This window comes from Phodopus roborovskii, unplaced genomic scaffold (assembly GCF_943737965.1).
Source record: "Phodopus roborovskii unplaced genomic scaffold, PHOROB, whole genome shotgun sequence".
Lineage (NCBI taxonomy): Eukaryota > Metazoa > Chordata > Mammalia > Rodentia > Cricetidae > Phodopus > Phodopus roborovskii.
In genome coordinates, this window is record NW_026126469.1 from 31,875,302 (window position 1) to 31,890,861 (window position 15,560).

At 40.1% G+C, this 15,560-nt stretch overlaps 1 protein-coding gene and 1 non-coding gene across 2 annotated transcripts; one reads left to right on the forward strand and one right to left on the reverse strand.

Moving 5' to 3' along the window:
- Positions 1–1,715: 1,715 nt before the first annotated feature.
- Positions 1,716–3,559, reverse strand: LOC127226854 (resistin-like beta). Its single transcript, XM_051190968.1, has 4 exons — positions 3,517–3,559; positions 3,167–3,331; positions 2,506–2,568; positions 1,716–1,968 (listed from the first exon to the last, which is right to left on the reverse strand). Exons 2-4 carry the CDS (start codon positions 3,303–3,305, stop codon positions 1,841–1,843), a joined length of 330 nt encoding a protein of 109 aa, XP_051046925.1. The 5' UTR covers positions 3,306–3,331; positions 3,517–3,559; the 3' UTR covers positions 1,716–1,840.
- A 7,926-nt stretch (positions 3,560–11,485) lies between these two features.
- LOC127227280 (U6 spliceosomal RNA) lies at positions 11,486–11,592 on the forward strand. Its single transcript, XR_007834966.1, has one exon. It is a non-coding gene; the product is annotated as a U6 spliceosomal RNA (small nuclear RNA).
- Positions 11,593–15,560: the final 3,968 nt, after the last annotated feature.

Sequence of the window (15,560 nt, forward strand, 5' to 3'; positions counted from 1 at the left end):
GGAATTCCAGGGAGTGGTTCTGACTTAAGTCCATTTGGTCTGTATTTAAAATTTGAATAAAGCTTGCTTCAAATTTGGCTCCAAATGGTGGAATTGATTTTTTTCTATGGTTAACCTCAGGATTAACATTACTATGATTGAAACATAAAAATGCTATGGTCTGCTTTATATTTTAAATTTTCACTCAAGTTGGTGTGTGTGTGTGTGTGTGTGTGTGTGTGTGTGTTGAATTATACCTAAGTTAGGATTTCTGTTGTCCAAGCAGAGTTTCAGTAAGGATCCAGTAATGATAGAGTATTGAAAACCAGAGGCCTGGGACCAGACCAATGGCTCATGGCAATGAACATTTTCAGGTAAAGCTGATTGGACAAAAGGGTATAAAATGTGACACATTGTGGATGAATGAAGAGGTGTTGGAGAGCAGGAAAGATGGAAGAGTGAAGAGATTTTTGTTTGTTTTCTTGCTTGCTTATATTGGTTTGATTTGATTTTTTTTGTTTTTATTTATTTGTTTTTTATTTGGGAGGTGAACAGAATTGGGGCTCATGATATAAATTTCCCAAAGGATCAATATAGAAATTGTGTTTAAAAAAAGAAAAAAGTGTTCTAATTTTTATTGTATTTACTTATTCTACTTAATGTGTATGAGTGTGTATGCATGTGTGTTCACTATGCATGTCCCTGGTGCTCAGAAGAGGGGATCAAATCCCTTGGAACTGGAGTTACACATGGGTGCTGGGAACCAAAGCAGGATCCTCTACAAGAACACATACTCTTAATCACTAAGCAATCACTAAGCAATCTCTCCATCCCCTAGAAATGTGTTTGTTTTTATGAGAAATGTGAGGATTTTTCTCTAAATACCTTATGTATCTACAGATAAATAACTACACCTCAATTTCATTTCTGTCTTTAATTCATGATTGTTAGCTTTGAGAAATATACTCACTAAATAGATAGGGGGAAGAAGTTTTTATTATAGTGGTAGTCAATATACTTAAATTCCTATCAAATTGCCAATAATCACACCAAATTTTAAAAGATTATTTTTTAAATTTTGGTGGTCTAAGACTTTAAAACTGATTTATTATCTCTTTTACAACCATGAAGCTCCAAGATCATCAGTCCCTCAATTTATAACACACTTGCTGCTAAGAAAGTTATTAATTTGCTTAACATTAGTAGCAACATTTAAAATTACTTCTTAGTTTGGAATTCTGTAAGTTTTTATACACAGAAAGATACAGTGTATCAAAACTCCATGATAGGTGAGGGCTGTGGTATCCTATGGCTATCTGGAAGACAGGCAATGGGAAAGAGGTTACCTTGATGAAAGCCAACTCAGGCATGCAAGTTGGAAAGAGTACACATACATTCTGAGAACTTAGAAATTATTTTAAATTTCCCTTTCTGCCCATAACTTGCAAAGTCTTCTTGTAGATGGTTTGAGATTCACTGTTCCAGTTGATGAGCTCCATAAAAGCATGGCATTTTGTTTTACTATATTTCATGCCAATAATTCATTCAATAATTTTTGGTAAGTCATAAAGAAGTAGGAGACCAGAGGGTCGGTCCATTTTCTATTTGCCCCATATCCTTCTTCACTACCCATCTTACATGCTGTATTGAGGTGTAATCACTGAAATACTGAAAATATTCTCTGGAAACAGACACACAAGCTAAAAGTAATAACATTAAATATAAATAGGCACAGGTACAGATATGTCTTTATTTCACAGGAAGAATTATTGGGTAATATGAATTCATTATGAAGACATTGAATCAGGTTTCCTGGTTGAGACCATGGTTTCATTATGGTCATAATTTAAAAATTGGATTCTCAGGCCAGACGGCAACAGCGGGCAGTGGTCCAGTCCATGACTGAGCACTGGCAGTGGCAAGTATTTCCATTCTGAATATCCCAAGATCCACAACCATAGCCACAAGCACAACCAGTGACAGCCATCCCTGTATGGACATGTGAGACATAGACATCAGAGTTCTTGTACTGCAAGAGATGATGATACCCCAATTGGTTTCCCTAGGAAGCTCATAGGTAAATCTAGCTTGGGTAAAACTAATTCAATCTGGGGAATTAACTTCAAGAAAGAAGTCACTTAAATTTCTTGAGCAAAAATAATTTAAACAATAGGACTTGGAGTTTCAATGTCATTCAATTGATTACAAATTCACCTCTGTGTTGGGTCCCTGCCCAGCAATGCAGGGAAATAGATTGGGAAAGAAATGAGGACCATATCCATGACCAGATAATTGACACAAATGGCTGGCATCTGAGAGAACAACAAAAAGAAACGAAGGGAAGACCCAGAAACCAAAGTTCTCTCTGTAACAACTTTAAAGGAACTGAAAATCAGTAAGCAGTGACTGGGAAGCCAGGGACCTCTGTGGTAGTACAAATCTGATTGAGGGAAATAATTCACTATTGATTGATGGAGAAGAATATAGGACATCTTGCTCACAAATTCTTCTTGTGGAGTTACTTACCCCCAGGACAGGAAGCCCATCTGCCTGATTTTTGAACACTAAAGCAGGAGAGCTTCTTAGGCTCTGTCAAGAGAGGATACTCTGAGTAGTATGTGACAAGGGGTATCACCCAAGTTCTCTCCCATAACCTCCTTCAAAGTCCTCTTCTTGTCTCAGAGATGCTTTTGTTCCACAATCAGGCTACTTACTAACTTTTAAGGTTTAATTTCTTTATGTTCATGAGTGTCTGTGTAGCAAATGAATGCCTCAGTCAGATCCTCTGGGACAGGAGCTACTAATGTTTGTGAGCCACCATGTGATGCTAGGAATCAAATCAGATCCTCTTATCTATCTCTCCAGACCCCCACGCTAATTTCGTAGTTCATGGAATAAAAGTAATAGTTATTCTTAGCTCATAAATTGGCTGTAAAATTTAAGTGAACTAACCAAAATATTTGAATTATACTTGATTCATAATGTGTTCATACATTACAACTACCACCCTCCTTATTCCCCATCATTTTGACCAAGAGTTCAAACGGGAGTAGGATAATAAAGGAATCCCTGAACAGGAAAATATGGCTTCAGTGGACTAATCAGAGGTTGGGGGTCTCGGAATGAGATAGAGATAAAGTAAATATTTACATGGCTTAAGTAAGGATTAGGCTCAGATTTTCCTTACCCCGATGGTAGCCTCTACCATTGAGAGCTTCCCGGATCTTTCCAGTCACCAAAGAGTCTTCAGAGGAGTGAGTGTTCACTGAGATCATCAGATGAAGAAGGGAGATGAAGATGAGGAGGAAACATACTGTGGGCTTCATGCTTGTAGAAAGTCAGCCTCCTTGGTCTGGAAAAAAAAAAAAACAGTAAAGAAGAGGAATCTCTGAGCTCTGGTGGGGCCATGAAAGAAGGGAGAAGACAATGTCTAATGTCAAGGGAGTAGTAAGTGGGGAGGAACACTGATATCCGTACTGCACTTGTTCTAGCTTTTTGGAGTATCAGAGAGGGTTCCCAAAGATCAGATTCACTCACCAGAAAGCTCAGGAAAGTTTTTGGGCTGGGAAGAATGCTTTCCTCCTGTGGAACTGCAGACCGGGACATCCTTAATATATATAAGTGCGCAAACATCAAAATACTTTGAGTGTCTTGTTAGTGTGATGACATCATCTTTAGTGTGTCCTTGATAAGCAACAGCTGCTTTTGCTATGGTTCCCTGCTAAGGGGAGTCATTCTGCCTGCTTGCTCACTCCACTCCCTTCTTGGTCACCTGATAAGGATAACAACTGCTCCTCTAGTGGCCTGTGCTATAATAGAGTCCACTTGCTTGAGCCTTCACCAGGAAGTAGAAGCTTTGTGATCTTCTAAGTGAAGGCTTTACTTAACACCTGTTCAGGCACGGTTTTATTGTTGTGAGCTAATCCCATCTATGTAAAAGTAATAAAGTAACTGATTATCCCTCACGTGCAAATAAGGAAGGAAAGGCATGGTGCATTTGCTTTTCCACAGTACTTTCAGAGTCTCAACAAAGCTGACATTAGATTGGTCTTTTTGCATTTATTTCCACCATTCTCTATTTATCATTTGATGGTACCTTTTCATAGTCCAGAGTCCAGACTTTGGAACCAAAAGGAAAGATTGAAACGACCCCATTGTTTCTGGAGGCTTTGCTTTTTCTTCTCATTTTGGACATTCTCCTCTCTACTGTTAAGTTCTGGTTTATATTACTTCCCCTTTATACCACATATGTCTGGTATGATGATTAACAGTCTCAACTTGGTGGGGTTTAGGACCACCATGGAAACAAACCTGTGTACACATATGTGAGGAAGTTTCCGCATTAGGTCCACTGAAGTGAAAGGACATAGCATCATTCTGTGAGATCAGGTCTCAGACTGAATAAAAAAGAGAAATGGTACTGAAATGCCTCTTTCTGCTCCCTGTCTGCATATACAATACGGCCAGCTGATTCATACTCTTGCCACCAAATATTAGTTGCCATGATGAACCACATTTTTTTATAAGCCAAAATGTACTTTTCTTTCCTCAAGCTGCTTGTGAGAAAAGTGACTAAGACAGAACACTGGGCCCTGAAGTAGGTTTGCAGCTGAATAAACTTGACCATGTGGTTTCGCAAGCCTTTGGAATGCATTTGCAGAAGGACTGGGGAAGAGATTGGAATTTGAGGCTAGTAAAATTCCATGTTGCTGTACAAAGAGCATTATTGGGCTATTCTAAGGGGAGAGTAGAAGATAAGAATTTCAAGAGAAACATAAACATTGATAACCTCTCTCTTGTTACAGAGGGGAGAAAGTACTCCGTTGAGAACCAGGCTAGAGGCAATTAGTGTTAGTCTTCAGGAGAGAACATGGGCTGCATTTCCTATGCCGTGAGAACTTCATTGCTGTTGGACTGAAAAGTAATGGACTAATTTGTTTAGCAGTGGAAATTTCAAACTAGGACTCCATCTGACTGTGGCATGGCTACTGCTTACTCTTCTCCAGCTCTGCAGTGGGAGAGCAAAATATAGAGACAAACGACACTAAAAATGTGCAGAGTGTGATCGAGTTTAAACTTACAGATAAGTCCTGGCAGGTGGATGACACCCACATGCCCACCTGGTGCCACTTGGCCTGGGTGGGTAGAAGACAACCATGAGCCCACCTGGCATCACTAGGCCCAGGTGTTCAGGTGCCATTATGGTGAGTGGACATACTAGGGGAAATAGGAGAGAGAGGTAGAATAGTGCATGTGCTGTGGAGAGTTAGATCTGAAGAGCTGATGGAGGTGAGGAATGGGCTATTGTGGGTAGTTCACTTGCCACCTGGGGCCATGGTGACATCTGGGCCAGGCATGCTGCTGAGGGCCATGTGGTCTGTGGTCTTGCTGAAACTATGGTCTGTGCTAATGTCCATGACCCATCTTGCTAACAAAGGTCACACAAATGCCCGGTGTCTGAACCACTACCTGTGGCCATGTTGGTGTCCAGGGACTAAGCTGCCACTAGGTCCATCCTGGTCTGGGTGGCCTACATTGCCATGGTGACATGTGGACCCAAGCAGCTGCTGAGGGCCATGTCTGGGTCCAAAGTTCTGCTGTAGCTGAGGTCTGTGTCTGCTGATCATGTTATCACAGGGGCCCATGCAAAGCATGTATGTTGAGCTGCCTTACCCTCTCATTGGCTTGGGAGAGCTGGCCCCACCCCCATAGGAGAACCCCCCCCACGGACACTGGGAAAAGCCTTCCCCACCCCTCACCATAGGAGAGCTGGCTCTGTCTCTCACCTGAGAAGAGTGGTCCCAGTGGCCCAGACTGACCAACTCAACTACCACCCAGACCCACATCTAGGGCTTTGAGTTGGCACACCCCAACATTTACCCCATCTATGTATGACCTGCCAGAGCACATAACTGGTCCTATGGAACCATAGACACAGGATCTCCATGACTGGGGGTAAACAGCAGGATATCTGAGAGAAGTTTCCATGAGGGTGCAGTGTTTAAGCAAACAAGTCATTACCTGATGAACATTGCAAGCAAAGCTGTTTGGACTAAAGAGCCTACTGTGACACACTGTAGCTCCCAATGCCAATAAGATGGGAGGGCAGAAAAGTTAGAGTAGTGAAGCATTTTTTATTGGTTGCATCTTTTTGTTTAGTGTGGCTGGATGTTTTTCTCTGTCTCGCAAGGCCCCACTAGACTGGCTTCTTTCCCTTTCTGTTGGGTCCCTGCAGCTGCTTATGAAATAATCACTCAGAGGCTAATTTTAAATACAATTGTTTTGTCAATGGCTCAGACATATCACTGATTAGTTCTCTCTTATAAATTAATCCATTTCAATTAGTCTATGTATTGCCATGAGGCCGTGGCTTACCAGTAATGCTCTGGCATGTTACTCCTTTGGCAGCTAAATGGCATCTCCCCAACTCCACCTTCCTTCTCTCAGCATTCATATTTGGATTTACTGCCTAGCTATATTCTGCCTGTCCATTCGCCAAAATAGATTTATTCATCAACCAATAAAAGCAACACAAATTTGCAGAGTACAGAAGGACATCCCATATCAGTTTTGTTTTTGTTTCTGATCTTTTGTTTGTTTTAATATTTCTATTTTTGTTCCTTTTTACATTTTTTTTTGGTGGTGGCATGCTACAAGGGCGAAGGACAGATACAGAGGGACTAGCAAATGAGTGAGGTTTGGGTGTATGATATGAAATTCCTAAGAATGAAACGAAGTTAAAATAAATAAACAAAACAAAATTAAGGGTAAGACAGGTTAGACAGTAGCTCTAATTGTTCAAGATTCGTATCATCGAAGGAAAATCAGGAACTTTTCACTTGGACAACAGAAAAAGCCCCCCTCCCAAAGGCAAGATCCCACCCACTGAAGGTTCCATCTTGTAAAAATACAAGCTCATTTGAAAGGAGAGAACCCAAACTGTGAATGCAAATGAAGGGGTTCCCTGCTCAAAAGCAACATCCTAGGGAAATGCTGATGCAACTGTGGTCCAAGTGGGCCAACCTTTATGTATTTCTAGTAGCCAAATTTGGCATCATGGTCCATCTGTGGCTCTGACCTTGTACATAGCTGTAAGGTTTCAAACTTACTATCTATTTTTAAAAGGCCTTTAGTGCAGTTTGAACTTGCTCTGAGGTGAAAGTGAGCTAATTGTGTCCAGTTAATCTGAGCAAGAGAACAAGTCAGACTGTTATAATGTGTAATAAATGAAATAGAAATTTTATAAAAATTTTAGTACATTTTTATTCATGTATATTTGTGTTATGTTTGTGTGTTACATGTGTACAAATGCCCATGCCAAGGCTTTCATGTGGAAGTCATAGGACAATTTTCAGGAGTCAGTTTTCCCTTCTACATTCTGGATCCCATAAATCCAAAACAGGCAATCAGGCTCGGTGACAGTCGCCTTTACCCTTTCACTTATGCTATATATTTTGCCTTTTGGTCACTGTAATATGACTAAGAACAGTGAGTAATAATCATGCTACATCCTTAATGTCTTGTTGGGTTGAAATTTTCCTTATTGGACAACTTATAAATAGCTTTTAAAATCAGAGTAACAATTGCAAGATGTGAGCATAATGTAGTTCAGTTTGTTGGCAGAAAGCAATGTAAATGACTTCTAGTGAAATTTCTAATAGTGTTCCTGTTATTTTCTGGACCTTCAAAGTCTAGTCATCCCTGTCCACATTTCCACTGACCATAAGGTCTTCCAAACTCCCGCCATAATAACCCATTAACTTCTGCATTGAGCAATCTAGGTCTTCTCTATATATCATATATATATTAAGTGTTAGTTTGCAAGACCATTGGAATGGAACAAATTGATATTGTCACTCAAAAGGCAACCTACTGAAGACTGAGGGGATCATTGTGGTTTATCAAAGGTCAAGATGAGCATTATGTAAAGACCCTGATTTGGGAGTAGGACCCAGGTCTCTCTCAGGTCTCTCTCTTCCACTACATAATCCTTGGTAGGATACTAACTTTTCTGGAATTAAATAAATCTAAAGGACAGAATGAAACATTGTCTTTGCTAAACTTTAGGTATATCTTCTAGTTCAATGAGCCTCTTGTCATGAAAGAGCAGTCATATAAATTATACAGCAAAAAACTGTATGTCATAATTATAAAATACAATAGCAAAATTATTTCTTTTTCTAGATGTCATATTGAGACCACAGAATAATGGAGATGCTGACACTCAGTTTTGCATATTATATTCCCCTTGAGAAAGCTATTTTCAAATCCAGATGTCTGGTGAGAAATGCTATCTCTGATCTTTAGCAGTGGGTAATTGATATTTATTTCAAAACTAAACAATAGCATGTAGTAGTTGGGGAATTCTGACAACAGCTAGTTTCAGTGCTCAGTGTTTTATAGATCTCTCCTTCAAAGCTTAGTTTTCATGGATATATTCACTAACATATTTCTTTGTAATCAGTCTCCATTATTATTATTATAACTTCCATGTCAAACCCTGGTAAAGAGTTTTGAGTTGGGCATGAGACTTCAGAGCTGCTTTACCAATCAGAATGGTCATTATCTACCGCCCTTGCACAAACCTGGGTGTTGTGCCATAGATTAGCACCTGCTTGCTAGTTCTGCTCTGAAGACTTCTGCTGTTCCCTGCTGCACTTCCTCTCTGGAGTTTAAAAGTTCAAGTGTAGAATTCAGGAACAATTTAAACCACTGGTTCTTGCTGAAGGTGGCTGATGCTGACTGAGATATCTGGGTTATGACCTCAGCATTTTCTCTTGATGTCAAGTTTGGCACAAGGCTCCATAATTTCTGAGTTTTCTCTTCATGACAGCTCCAATTTTTGTTGGTTCTCTTCTGCCAGTAAAATAGTAGGCTGCATTCATGCATCTGGCAAGGACCTGCTTCATTTGTGGGGATGTCACTGTGTGTTGGCATGGAGTCTGACCTCTTTGTGAAGTGTGGTCTGGAAATCTGATACTGGGATTGGAAGTCTGGGCACTATATGGTACAAGAGACAGAAAAACTAGACAATGAGACAGCCCTGGTTCAGGAAAACAATTTTATTTAGTGTTTAGTTCAGGTCAAGTTCCAAGATTGCCAGTTGGACCTAGAGAGACCCTGGGCCAAAATAAACTTAAAAGCAATGCTGGGAACCAAGTAAGAAAGTCTATGTAATAATTTAAAATTTTTGAAATTTGGCTGAAATGCTAGGGATTTATAGTATCTGAAGAAAGTTAACTTGTCATTTAAACGTAATGAATTTCCCACTCAAGGGAAGAGTCACAGTTATTAAGTGTGTGTGTGTGTGTGTGTGTGTGTGTGTGTGTGTGTGTGTGTGTGCATGCGCACGGGCATGCGTGTACATGCACGTACGTGCTAGCACCCTTATCTGTGTATCTGTGGCTGTGTAGGTGCATGTCTGGGATGTATGTGTGGAGGTTCAAGGTCAACTTCTGGGATAATCCTCAGGTTTTGTTTTGTTTTGTTATTTTACAAATTAATCCCAGTTCCCCCTCCCTCCCATGCCCCCCAACCACCCTCCCATCCCACTGCCCCCCCCACTCCACAGGGAGGATGGTGCCTTCCAGGAGGGATCATCTAAATCTGTCAAGTCATTTGGAGTAGGGACTAGGCCCTCCCTCCTGCCTCTAGGTTAAGGCAGTATCCCTCCATGGGGAATGTGCTCCCAAAGTTCTTTTGTGTACCAGGGACACATCCTGGTTCCACTGTCAGAGGTCCCTTAGACTGCCCAGGCCTTCTAACTGAGACCAATGTTCAGGGGGGTCTGAGTCAGTCCAATGCTAATTTCCCAGCTATCAGTCTGGGGGCCCATTAGTTTCTCCTTGTTCAGGTCAGTTGTCTCTGTGGGTTTCTGAAGCCTGGTCTTGTCCTCCCTCTTTGCATCTGGATTCCAGTTCAACTCAGTGCTTAGCTGTAGGTGTCTGTTTCTGTTTCTATCAGCTACTAGATGAGGGCTCTATGATAATGGATAAGTTAGTCATTAATCTCATTATCAGGGAAGGGCATTTATGGTAGCCTTTCCACTGTTGCTCGAATTGTTAGTTGGGGTCAGTCTTTTAGGACTCTGGACATTTCTCTAGAGTCAGTTTTCTTTTCAAACCTATAATGACTCCCTCTTTTATGCTCTCTCTCTCTCTCTCTCTCTCTCTCTCTCTCTCTCTCTCTCTCTCTCTGTCTTTTTCCTCTTGTCTATTCCTCTCCTGACTCAATCCTCCTAGTCCCACATGTTTTCCTCTCCTTCCCTTCTCTTTCTCCTAACTCCCTCTCCACTCACTGAACCCCACTCTCAACATGCTCTGGGGATCATGTTCCTTCCCCCTTCTGTGAGGGACCTTGTATGAATCTCTTATATTCCTCCTTGTACCCTAGTTCCTCTGGTGGTGTGAATTATAGGCTGGTGATCCTTTGCTCTATGTCTAAAAACCATATATGAGTGAGTACATACGTTCCTCTTTTTGTGACTGAGTTGCCTCATTCAGAATTGTTTTTTCCAGTTCCATCCATTTGCCTGCGAATTTCAAGATTCTATTTTATTTTTCCCGCAGAGTAATATTCCTTGTGTAAATGTGCCACATCTTCTTTACCCATTCAGTCCTCAGGTTTTGTATGCCTTGTTTCTGAAACATATTCTCTTATTGGCTTGAAGCTTGCCAATTTAGTTACAGTGGCTGGCCAGCAAGCCCCAGGGACCTGCTGTGCCTGCCTCCCAAACACAGGGAATAGGAGCAATCACCACCACAAGTGAGTTTTTATGTGAGCCTTGGTTATTGAACTTAAAGCTTATGTTTGTGCAGTAAGTACTTTACCAACTGATTTTTGTCTCCCCAGTCTTTAATTTCCATTATCCCATCATCTTTCCATTTTCCCAGAAATAGTACAGAGATAAATACTACATAGGTTCTTTTGTGTTTTCTTCTAAAATATATAGTTTATTACTGAAATCATTTATTTATTACTATTTCATGAACAATATAGAAGTCTCTTTGGCATTTGTCATTCTGCTTCTATCTCTACTATGTTTTTCTTTTTTGCCACGTTCTTCCTCCACATTTTTTCTCTTGGTGGGAGAAGTAACATTGAAGGTCTATGCTTGGCTTCAAAGTCACTATCTGAGTATGTTGAAACAGGTTTTTTGTTTTGCAGACTCATTCTCACATCTCTTATACTTCCATGATAGTTTTTATCTTTTGTATTCCCTATAAAATATCCCATGTTCATTTATCAAAACAAGTATTTACCGAGTCACTATTAGGGAACCAAAACTTATTAGGCCAAAACACAGAGGAAGAAAATATTAAATATGTTGTAACAATTTACAGCAATAGATACAGATTTATTATTCATTAAAAGTTAAGGTGAAAAGTGGAAGAGAGTCTTTGCTGTGGAAGAGACAGTAATGAGACTTGATGATCAATAGAACAGCCCAGTCAAAAACCCAGAGCAGGAGGAATCCTTTCTATGTAGTCCTTCAAGATGGAACCACGTGCTCACTTTGGCAGCACATACACTAAAATTAGAACAATACAGAGAAGATTCTCATAGCCCCTTAATAAGAATGACAAGCAAATTCATGAAGCATTCCATATTTTTAAGCTAAGAAACAAGGAGAACCCCAAAAGAAACATACATGGTTCCCCCAGAGAAGGGGAAAGGGGACAAGAGCTCTTGAGCACAGGGTAGGGTGAGGAGAGTAGGATAAAAAGGAGGGGAAAAGAGGAGGGGGAAGACCGTAAGGGATCAGGAAGTCAGGGGAGGAAAAGAGAAGAGCAAGAGAAGAGGTACCTTAATCGAGGGAGCCATTATAGGTTTAGAGAGAAGTTGGGCACTAGGAAAATATCCAGAGATCCACAAGGATGACCCCAACTAAAAATATGAGCAATAGTAGAGAGGTACCTTAAATGCCCTTCCCCTATAATGAGATTGATGAATACCTTATATGCTATCCTAGAGCTTTCATCCAGTAGCTTATGGAAGCCAAAGCAGACACCCACAGCTAAACACTGAGCTGAACTCCTGGAATAGTTATAGAGAGGGAGAAGTGATGAGCAAAGGGGTCAAGACCAGGCTGGAGAAACCATCTGGCCTGACCAAGTGGAAGCTCATGGATCCCAGCCAGACAGCTGGGAAACCAGCATTGAACTGAACCAGGCCCCTTGAATGTGGGTGACAGTTAGGAGGCCTGGACAATCTATGGGGTCTCTTGCAGTAGAACCAAGATTTATCCCTAGTGCTCAAAGGGACAGTCTCCCATGGAAAGATACTCTCTCTTCCTAAATACATGGGGTTGGAGGGGGTGGCTAGGCCCTGCCCTAAATGATGATGTGACAGACTTTGATGATCCCTCATGAAAGGCCTCACTCTCCCTGGGGAGTGGATGGGAGGAATTGGGGGGGGGCACATGGGAGGATGGGAGGGAGAGGGAACTGGGATTGACATGTAAAATAAGATTGTTTCTAATTTAAATAAAAAACAAGAATAATAAAACTAAAGAGGAAAAGTGAAAAAGAAAGTAGGTTGGTGTTCAATTTATAATAAATATTGATAAATATTAAAAAAAGATGGGAGCCACATTGAATTGACAAGAAAGTGGCCTGGCCATGAGACATATTTGGGAGACAGGCTGGGACTGCTCAATGGTTTTCATGAAAGGTCCTGGACATGTAGAGCAAATGACAGCAGGCTGGCTTAAAGAAATACTGATGCTTGAGATAAAAGTGTAAAATTACAAAAACTGCTTGAGAATTTGGTCATGTTGCTAGCAGGCTGTGTTTTTACACAAGTTCATAGACACATTTGAAAATCTTTAGTCAAACAGATGCTGATCCTCTGAGCTGCAGGTGGCAGACAGAATTAATCACACAAAGATTTCATTAGGAGGCACATCTAAGGAAAGGAAACAGGCAAAGAGCAGAGAAGGCTGGGCAAGCTGTAACATAGAATGCAGATCTGGCCTGGATTCAAGATGAGAGCAAGAGATGCATGGACCAGGCTGCAGTAGAGCCATTGAAGGGTCCTTGTGTCATGGCCCATCTCTCTGGAATGTCTCTGCTCAGTGTTCCTGCCACAAACAGTCTGGTAGGCAGAGTGATAAATTTAAGAACAGAACCTGGGGTGGTTGGTTTATCACATTGCTTTAGCTAGAGTTCTTACATTCTCAAGGCCACCATGCCTTTAAATACACACATTTTAGCTATTTGGGCTGTAGATTATCCCCGAGAATACTCTGCAGTGACTGCAGGGTCTCCTGTAACTTGCTGTAGCGGAGGAGTCTAACAAAGACATTGCAGTACTGTAATAGAACATTGATTTCATTGTTTTCAGATTGTATCTCCCAGGTTTCTGACATTTCAACACTTCTCTTTTTTTCCTCTTATGAATCTTCTCACTGCCAGAGAAGCAAACTCACAAGATTGTTTTCATGAAAAAAATAAGTATTTTCTTAATGTTTTATTCTCTGAAATTCTTATGGAAGTTAGTTATTTTTCACTGAAAAGTTTGATTTAGGTAAACAAATAACCTTAAATGTCCTACCTTGTCTTTTAATCTTTATCTAACTTTTGAGTGCATCTCAGAAGATGTTGTCATTTCCTCCTATCCTAGCTGTGAAGAAAGAGGCTACTTATCTTCTCAGGAAACCAGTTTCTTCATCCTGAGAATGGACAAACAACACTTTCACTAAAAGCTGTGTGAATAAAATTACAGTGATAGCTTCTGCACAGCATTTAATATTGGTTAGTTATCATTACAGCTTTGCAAATTATTAGATTATCACCCTCTCTCAAATCAGTGTCAATAAGCTTGGCACTGGTTAACTGGTTATTGATATTAAATTCATTGTAAATGTGAAAAAGAGTTTTTGCTTTGTCAAGGTGGTTGGTTTGTTTCAAAGTTGAAATCTCAAATTGTTACCTTAATCTGGTATGTTCCTAAGTCTGAGGCCATTAATAAATCATACCCAAAATACTGAAATAAATAATGATTTCACAATTATATTCCTTTGTTCTGGAACACACCGACAAAGTATAATGATTAAAATGTGTATATTATGAAGAGGGGAGTCTAGTCACGTAGACTAGACTTTAACGCTGTCCTTTTCTGTGTGCTTGCATAATGCTCAGAGGACTAAAAAGTAAACTTTCTTCTTCAGTGTTGAAATCAGCATTAACTTTCTGGCTGGTGTTGTTCTTGTTCCATGAAAGTTAGGTTTGTGTGTGATGTACTGGGACATCCCTCTTGTACTGGTTACTTTCATTGCTATCATAAAATATCATGACTAGTTGCAACTTGTATAAGAAAGCGCATTTTGGCTTATGGTTCCAGAGGGGAAGTCCATAATGGTGAGGGAGGCATAGAAGTAGGTGGACAGAACAGGAAGGTGGCTGATCACTCTTCATCACACAAGAAGCCAAAAGAGCAAACTGAAAGTGGGCAAGGCTATATGAGTTTAGGCCACAGATGTCACCCAAAGAGAAGCCGTGCAAGATAGAAGGAGAATGTGGTCAACTATAAGTCAAAGAGAAATGTCTTACAAGACCATGAGCCCTTCTCCACTTGGTATCAATGTACCAGCCTCCAACATTGTGAGATGCTAAATTTCTATTTGCTGCATTGCCTAGTGATAAGCTCTCAGAGTCTGCCCTCAGTGACATGCTTCCCTGAACAATGCTCCACAATCTAAAGATTTCATATCATCTTCAAATAGGGATAGTGACCAGGAATCACAAGTTTAAATACATGAGCCTTTGGATGCATTGTCATTTAAACCTCCACCTTTGTTAAAGCCAGAATTCCTTCATTCAGCTGTTTGCCTCTTTACATCCCTCAGACAGGTTTTCTTATGCTTAAAAAATTATCATTGTCAAAGGGAAGGACAGCAAGCAAATTTGAGAGAAAACATAGATGAAGTTGTTTATTGCTTTTAATCTGCTTCCTGATTTTGAACTGGCATTTAAAGTTGGGCTCATGTGTTCAGTTCGGTTGTTGGTCTTGACTCTGAGTTGCAAATGGCCTCTATTATAGTCTATGACTCCTTTATTCTTCACTGTTGTATTAATTTCTACATACTGAGAAACTCAAGCAGCAGACATTCAGTATCTCACAAGTCTGGAGTTGGAAGGATGGGACCATGGTGTGGTTGGACTATGGGTTTATAAGAACTTGCTCTTCACTTTATCTTTGTTAATGTGTTGAATTTGCAAATATAATTCAGAAATTCTAAGTTATGTAAAAAACTAATAAAGCATAATGAAAATGAATGTCCTCCATTACTTTGCATTTAACTTTGGTTTTGTGCTATATGTAAACAAAATAGTCAAAATACATGTTTTTGAAAATAAAAAAAAAGAACTTGCTCTTGCAATTGGAAAAAACAAACATAAGTAACCCTGGGAGGTATTCTGTGCAGGAAAAAAAAAGTAGAGTATATCTAGAGAATATTATATCATTAGGAATATTTGTTTTGTATGATTATTAAATGGGATAAATAGTATCATTGTTTAAAGGAGAAAGGACTCCTCCTTGGCTTATAGCTGGCTGTCTTCTCCACATTTCCTCTGTTC

Excerpts from the sequence above, each read along its gene's own strand:
- LOC127226854 (XM_051190968.1), bottom strand. The coding sequence starts at position 3,305 with ATGAAGCCCACAGTATGTTTCCTCCTCATCTTCATCTCCCTTCTTCAT. Across the intron at positions 2,569-3,166 it reads TGGTAGAGGCTACCATCGGG|AGCCTAAGAAGCTCTCCTGC; the intron begins GTAAGGAAAATC and ends CTCTCTTGACAG. Across the intron at positions 1,969-2,505 it reads ATGGGCTTCCTGTCCTGGGG|GGATGGCTGTCACTGGTTGT; the intron begins GTAAGTAACTCC and ends ATGTCCATACAG.